Genomic DNA, 7817 nt, shown 5'->3' with positions numbered 1-7817 from the left:
CCACCAGCGCGGACCTGCACATGGGACTGAAGGACCAGAACCACCTCTACAGTTCTGCTCTCACTCCAGATGAGAGGACTGGTCCTACACATGCACTCAAACGGTCCACAGGTTCTGTCCTCAGTCTCTGGTCCCTGCAGAGTAATCTGAGTACATCTGCAGGTGACCTGGACTTGTACTGGAGGTGTGAGAAGAAGGTGGGTGGTCCTGCTAGTGGTTTCCAGGGATACCAGAGAGGACCACCTGGGTGACCCCATCCACCGGCACGTCACAAATATCACCCATGTACGTTCTTATTTCCCACCAAACTGTTTTATTGATTTTTATTTTTCATTAATTAACTAACGTGACTTTTCTTCATAACATCACAAGTAAAACGAGGTTAAAGAGATGTTTCAAACCAAGATGAGTGAAGAGGACCAGTCCAGCATCCTGAACCAGGTTCAGTCTCCCTGCAGCTTCTCGTTAAGCGTGGAGGACGGAGCGTTGGTGAATATCGCCCCCACGAACACGTGACACCCCCATAACGGGTGGCGGATCACTCTGCAGCAGCCCAGGTCCTCGATGCTGAAGCCCAGCTGCCGGTAGCGCTCGTCCGTCTCAAACAGCGTGTTGTTGGTGTACGTGCCGAAGAACTGACGAAGAAACACACCGCCCACCATCACCATCATCATCATCATCATCATCATCAATCACCTCACCATCACCATCATCACCATCATCATCATCATCCACAATCACAATCACCACATCATCATCATCACCATCATCACCATCATCCTCATCAATCACCTCACCATCACCATCATCACCATCATCATAATCACAATCACCTCATCCTCATCATCATCATCATCAATCACCTCATCCTCATCATCATCATCATCAATCACCTCATGCTCATCATCATCATCATCAATCACCTCATCCTCATCATCATCATCATCATCATCAATCACCTCATCCTCATCATCATCATCATCAATCACCTCATCCTCATCATCATCATCATCATCAATCACCTCATCCTCATCATCATCATCAATCACCTCATCCTCATCATCATCATCATCATCAATCACCTCATCATCATCATCATCATCATCATCATCATCATCATCATCAATCACCTCATCCTCATCATCATCCTCATCCTCATCATCATCATCATGTTCAGTAGGAGTGGTGATTTTTGTCTAAACTGAGTGACACGTCCCGTTTTGCTGGTGTGAACTTTAGAGCGTGACAGAGCTGCATCTTACCGCCAGACCGGAGGACGGATCGATGAAGTCTGCCCAGAATCCCTCTCTCTGCAGGCTCTGGCATATCTCCTCTGCTCCGTGAACAAACTGCACAGAAACAACCGGCATACAAAGGTGTCTCATCTTCTCCACGTTGGTGTGTTTGTGCCCATTTTCTCATCAGACATTGATGTTCATTACATAAAGCATGAGGACGAAGGGTCGTTCTTATGTTGGAAAAGGATCATTGACATCAGGGCTACCCTAAAACCCGACTATATAAGAAGCTGGACGTCCTCCTTGGACCCCTGAAGACCTGGACCGGGTGGAGATGCTCTGATTAAAGCAACGAGGCTCAGCTTTTGTCCCAACTCAGATATGCTGAATGTAACTTAGTTTAAGTTACTACAGTAGGTTACTAGCAAGGCTCCCAGCGAGAATTAGAAAAAAACTGGTTCCATTTCCACAAGTCCTAGTTTAAGTTCTGCTAGTCCTGGTTTTACTTCTACTGGTCCTTGTTTTTAATTCTACTAGTCCCGGTTTAAGCTCTATTAGTCCTAGTTTCAGTTCTTCTAGTCCTGTTTTTACTTTTACTAGTCCTTGTTTCAGTTCTCCTAGTCCTGGTTTTACTTCTACTAGTCCTGGTTTCAGTTCTCCTAGTCCTGGTTTCAGTTATACTAGTCCTGGTTTCAGTTATACTAGTCCTGGTTTTAATTCTACTAGTCCTGGCTTCAGTTGTATTGGTCCCCGGGTGCAGGGACAGTATAAAAGCCTTGTAAAGACAAACCAAACCCGTCCAAAGGAACACAGTGATGGTGCTAGTTAATAGTTCACAACTGCTGGGTGGGAGTTTAACCAAGTTTGTTTGTTCCCCATCAATCTTATCTCAGAAGGACCTTCACCTTGTCCAGCAGTGCCTCTCTCTCCTGTTCCACCTCAGCGCTCCAGGACGTCATGTCGTTCTGGGTCCGCTGGGTCACCGTGACAACCATCATACCAGAGGACGGAGCGTCGGGAAACATGGACTGGAAATCTGGAAACATGGACAAGAGACTCAGTCCTGCCACTTCAGCGCTGACAGGTTAAAAGGCAGCAGAATCACACAGTTTGGAGACAATATTAGTTAAACCCTGAACAATAATAATAATAATGATAATAAAATATCTCCCGCATTTATGAACCCAAGGTATATTAATCATTCACTCCTCATTCATACTTGTTGATGGTAAACTACATGTGTGGCCGCAGCTGCCCTGAGGCAAACTGGCTCTACCACCTGAGCCTGATGCTCACAGTCCTGCTGGGATCTTCAGAAGAAATTCAATATCACCAAGTCCTATTATAGATTTATCTTAACACACACACAAAATCAACCAAATATTTTGAAAAACACTCCCAGAAATGGTTGGAAAATACTCTGATCTGATCCAGACCAGCGGTTCCTCTACCGACCACTACGGTCTGGATCCAGACCAACAGTTCTGGAATTTATGAACTGCATTAGGTAAAATTATATAAATCCACTTATTTACACTATGTTTAATTAGGGTTACAGTATTTTGATTGACAGCTGGCGATGATTAAAGCTAGTTGTCACTGTAGATCCTCATAATCATTCTATTTTAAAGATGATATCTTGTTGTGCTGTTAATTACTAAGTGACCACTGAGACCAGTTCTGGGTTGGTCTGCAAGGGCTATCTGTTGGTCTGGAAGGGTTCTTGATTAGTCTGGAAGGGTTAAGACCAACCAGAAGACGTCAGCTGGACTGCCTCAAGTTCATTAGCTTCTATCTCTGCGAGTAGACTTGTTTTCTGGTCCAGACCCTCCAGCTCGGGTCATCTCAGGATGACAAACTGGCTGACTCTACTAAAAAAAAAAAAGTACAGGACGACGTCACCACATTAAGGAAAACCTCCTTTTTTTCCCAGACAGAACCCTTTAGATGCGGTGTGGATGTGACTTCCAGGAGAACATATAACACTAAACATTGTGATCATTCAAAATCCATGAAACAGAAACTAAAGACTTCAGAGGAAGGGGTTGCCTACCTTTCTGTAACAGCTCAGGGCACGACTGCACAACACACTCCACACTTAAACTGTTGAAGAACGGTTCACAAGAACGGTTGACATGAGAAGATGCTGGATCCTCTTTACCCTGAAAAGTCCAACCAGACAGTCGTTAGTGAGAGGAAGTTTATTTAAAGAAGTGGGAGTGGCCTATCTGAATCTGTTTGTGTGGGACCATGCTGGTAAGTTTGTTTTCTTCTGCTCGGTCTGAGAGAAGGTCTGAGATGCACAAAGGCTGCTGAACCTCTTAGTTGTTTTAAATCAAGGTTGAAAGCCTTTTTATTTACTGCTGCATTTCAGTAACCTCCCACAATTTTTATTTCTTGCATCTCATTTGTTTAATTATTTTAAATTATGTCTGTCTGTCTTTCATTTCTGCTTTTAAACTCTTATGTTTTAATGCATTTTTAAAAGTCTTTTTATGTAAAGCACTTTGAATTGTCTTAAATTGTGTTTATTTCAGCTTTACTGGGTAATGTTGGATTATGACGGTCCTTCATTTTCTGAGTAGAAACTGCAATTGTTCATGTTTAGGAAACATGTAATTAATTTCCACTGTTATGCAGATGATATTCCACTGTATTTGTCCTTGTGACCACATGAACTTACTCAAACATCCATTGGAGGAACACTTAAAGATGTGGAGGCCTGGACGAGGTGAAACTGAAGTTATTGTAATTGTGTCTAAGCACCTCCGGGTGGCACTCCTGAGCTCTACACTTAAATAAAGTCACATTTCCTTCAGCTCTAGCTCTACTGTTAGGAATCTTGGTGTCGCGTTTGATCCAAACTTGTCTTTTAACTCTCATTTAAACAGGTCATAAAGTCATCTTTCTTTAATGTGCTTAAGATACAGAAATTACAAAACACTGTCACTCAAGATGATGCCGGAAAACAAAACCATGTTGGTGTTTCCTCAATGTTAGATTGTTGTAATGTGTTGATTTCTTGTTGTACAAACAGTTAAAAACTCTCACCTGGCCCAAAATGCTGCAGCACGAGGTCTAACTAGAAGTTAGAACGGCGACCACATCTCCCCGGTTCTGACTAGAACTGGGAAGTGAGTTAGCAACAGTAACTGGGGGGGTGAGGTGTGATGAGATTATGAATCTCATAATTATTAAATGGCTCTTATTCAGCTCTCAGCTGTTACATTTTGGATGAGGTTGTTTAAAAGATGAAAAAAAAGATTAAAAAATGAAAGACAAGAAAGATGGATGCTTAAAAAATATTTTTTTTAATTAGCTTTGCTGCCATATTGTTTACCCTGCACCGGACTCTACTGCACATGTGCAACTCTCCGCAGAGATAAGAAGGGAGAAGATGCCTCTGTTGAAATCTATTTTTGCTGACAATAATTGATAATTTAATTTCTATTTTTATTATCCGCAATGCTGACTAATCATTGTACCCCTAATCTGCAGTGGAGACACCTGCAGGGGAAACACCTGCAGCAGAAACACCACTGGTGACAGACTTACACAGAACTCTTCGGAGAACTGGAACTCCTTCAGGTCAGATGATGTTCTGTAGGACTGGGGAGTCCTCCTTAACCAGATCTTCTGATCTTCAAACCCAGGCAGCTGAACGCTCTGATCCAAGACACCAAAAGCCCTCATCTCATCAGGCCTCGCAGTTTGCAGTCCTGAAACAGAACAGCATGTTAGAGAAGTGATATTATGGTTCCTGAATGGCTCATTCTGGGCAGAAGTTTCCTACGACTCAGCAGTTTGTGTAGGACATAGAGAAGACAAACCTGTCCAGATGCTGATCAGAAACTGCCGGTCTGGTCTGAGCCAGATTCAGACAGAAACCAGCATCTGATCAGCGTCATAAATACCCTTCATCTTCTGCATTTCTGTCTTCATAAGATTCTTCATCATATCTTCCTATAATTCTCTGAACCATCATCAACAGTCTCCCTCCCAGGACGGGGGTTCAGGGACGTACCTGTGTGGGGGGGCGTGGACGCCATCCTGGACTCATCAAAAGCCAGAGATGCAGCAGCAGAAAAGGCTCTGGTTCCAGTCACCCGGAGCACCAACACGTGGATCCCTGGCAGGTAACTAACTAACCGGTTTCCACTGCGCAGTACCTGAAAGTGAAACAACTCAGGACAGTTGGACAACAGCTGGTGTCTGTTTGCAACACGTCTCTACCGGCCAGGACCATCGCCCTCCACCCCCGGGCTCCACTGTGGCTGGGAGCTGTTCCTGCCCAAATATGTGTCTGCTTCTCTTTAGCTGTGGCGCTGGCCCATTGGTTTTTTGTTGATCTGAACACTGCACAGTCTGACCTGGAGGTGAACTAGTGGGACATCTGTTCCTGGAAGACTGACAATCTCTGCAATATTTACCACCTCTGAATAACCTCTGAATTCTCACTGAAGAACACTGAACTTCAAAAAGTTCAGAAATTGTTTCATAACTCTGTCCAGATTGATGTGTAAGACCACTGTTGATATCTTTCCCTCTTAGCATTTTGTTAACACACCTGGAGGCTCAACACAAACCATCTGCTTTAATGGAAGTCTGCAAACACAATGATGATCATCTCATCAATGATGATCAGCAGCAACTTCACTTTTAAATCTTCTGAAAGCATAAAGAGGGTACTTAGTATTCTCCACATGTTTATTTAACTTATATTTCTGCACAAAAACCGAAAGTGATGACGTCATAAATGTGTGAAGACTGCAGTGACACTGGTGGTGACTGAAAAATTGACAATCGGGGGGGTGGGGGGTTGTTCAAAAGGTGTCATCTGGATAAAAACTACCTGGATTTTGAAATACCTTTTTTCTTATCCAGATCATGTAATCCATCTCAGTTTTATCCCAGTTGTTCAAATCAAAGTAGGATTGGATAGTCTGATCCAAATCCAGATAAACAATGCTCTAAATTAGGCTGCAGGTCACACTGAAGGCCACTAGGTGCGTACAAACAAACAAACAAACAAGTAGAATATGTGATTTCTTGCTTGTGTTCCGTCAGATCTAAGTCGCTTTTGATAAAAGCGTCTGCCAAATGACAGTAGTAGTAGTAGTAATAGTAGTAGTAGTAGTAATAGTAGTAGTAGTAGTAGTAGAATAGCCAGCATGGGGTAACTCAAGTGTATTTATTTGAAGAAACAAAAAGAAGTGGATACTCTTGTTTTATTTCGACAGCTATTGAGTGGATTATTTTATGTCTACATTACTGGTCTGTGAATGGAGTATAAAATGTCAAGTGCATGGTTTAAACTATGTAAAGGTGAGCAGAGGTGACAGACTTACACACGTCATCCTGCAGGCTGAGTCCACAGGAGCGTCTGGAACAAAACATGCGCGGTTACAATCACAAACTATTACTGACAGCATTCGTGCTCTGATTTCAAATATTAAACCTTGAAGTCTTCATTGTAGATGGGTCGTTTCTGAACAACAACATCTAACATCTAACAAGACGTATTTACCTGAAGATAGGAAGTTTAAATGTCGTTTAAATGGAGAGTCCTTTACGGGGCCAGAAGGACAAACATGACGAACACACACCGGAATATTCAACAACAGCACTACATCCACCTGCTTCTACGTGTCTCGGAGAGTTTTTAGTTTAATATTAATTTAATGAGAAAGTAAATAAAGTTTTCGAGCAGCACCTGAACAGCACAGCGTCACCTTGAAAGTGCGCATGCGCACATGCTCGCCTGCTTCTCAAAACGAGCGGCTGCGCAGCAGCGCCCCCTGGTGGTCTGGAGGTGACACGACCCACTAACCACCGACCCTTAAGGATGATTTATGGTTCCGCGTTACACCAACGCAAAGTTACGGCGTAGGGTACGCGGCGACACGCGCCGTATCTACGCCGTAGACTCTGCGTCGATTTAACGCGGAATCATAAATCAGGCTTTAACCTCGACAAGATTGGTTAGTTGTTTCATTATCTATCAATATTTTAGCAGCCTAGACGTAGAAAAACGGACAGTTCGCTGTTTGACGGAACCGACTGCAGATGTCTGTTAAAAACACCTGGTTATGTACATTTATGTTTTTTTCACAACTTTATTAAAGAATGAAGATAAACAAAAACAGTAGATATGCTCAGCTATTTTTATATACATATAAAAAATTATACAGTTAAAGTTATAACAATAGGAAGGCAAAACAAACCAACAAAAAATAAATAAATATATAAAACCAGCAAATAAAGAGAAAATATACACAACAAAGAATAGTCTAGGTACAAATCTTACATCTCATTAAACCACTTATCCTAAATCTCAATCGTTTTATCTAGGGTTGCCAACTCCCTGAAAAATAAATAAGGGCAGGCCGGCCGACACGATCACCTTCACCCTTCCTGGCGTGGTGAATTTTTTTAGCCCCTTTTTTTGCGAGTGAAATGATTTTTTAACTATTTGACTGGAACCTGAATTGAATTAGATGCATATTTTTGAATGCCATGAACACATGGAAAACAAATTATTATCCAGCAATTCACTTTAATACAAAATAACAAAATGAA

At 42.4% G+C, this 7817-nt stretch overlaps 1 protein-coding gene across 1 annotated transcript; it reads right to left on the bottom strand.

The window, feature by feature from the left end:
- Nucleotides 1–290: 290 nt before the first annotated feature.
- On the bottom strand, nucleotides 291–6987 carry mmadhcb (metabolism of cobalamin associated Db). The gene is made up of 8 exons (XM_061724016.1): nucleotides 6766–6987; nucleotides 6587–6621; nucleotides 5263–5407; nucleotides 4794–4957; nucleotides 3292–3400; nucleotides 2144–2274; nucleotides 1263–1349; nucleotides 291–635 (listed from the first exon to the last, which is right to left on the bottom strand). The coding sequence occupies exons 2-8, from the start codon at nucleotides 6593–6595 to the stop codon at nucleotides 444–446; spliced, it is 837 nt and encodes a 278-aa protein (XP_061580000.1). The 5' UTR covers nucleotides 6596–6621; nucleotides 6766–6987; the 3' UTR covers nucleotides 291–443.
- Nucleotides 6988–7817: the final 830 nt, after the last annotated feature.

The sequence above is a fragment of the Cololabis saira genome, chromosome 6 (assembly GCF_033807715.1).
Source record: "Cololabis saira isolate AMF1-May2022 chromosome 6, fColSai1.1, whole genome shotgun sequence".
Lineage (NCBI taxonomy): Eukaryota > Metazoa > Chordata > Actinopteri > Beloniformes > Belonidae > Cololabis > Cololabis saira.
The sequence above is the reverse complement of the archived record's forward strand: the minus strand, read 5'-3'. Positions and strand labels throughout refer to the sequence as shown.

Coding starts and splice junctions, on each gene's coding strand:
- mmadhcb (XM_061724016.1), bottom strand. Junction 4,958..5,262: donor GTCCACGCCCCCCCACACAG/GTACGTCCCTGA, acceptor GTTCTGTTTCAG/GACTGCAAACTGCGAGGCCT. Junction 3,401..4,793: donor AGTTCTCCGAAGAGTTCTGT/GTAAGTCTGTCA, acceptor TGGACTTTTCAG/GGTAAAGAGGATCCAGCATC.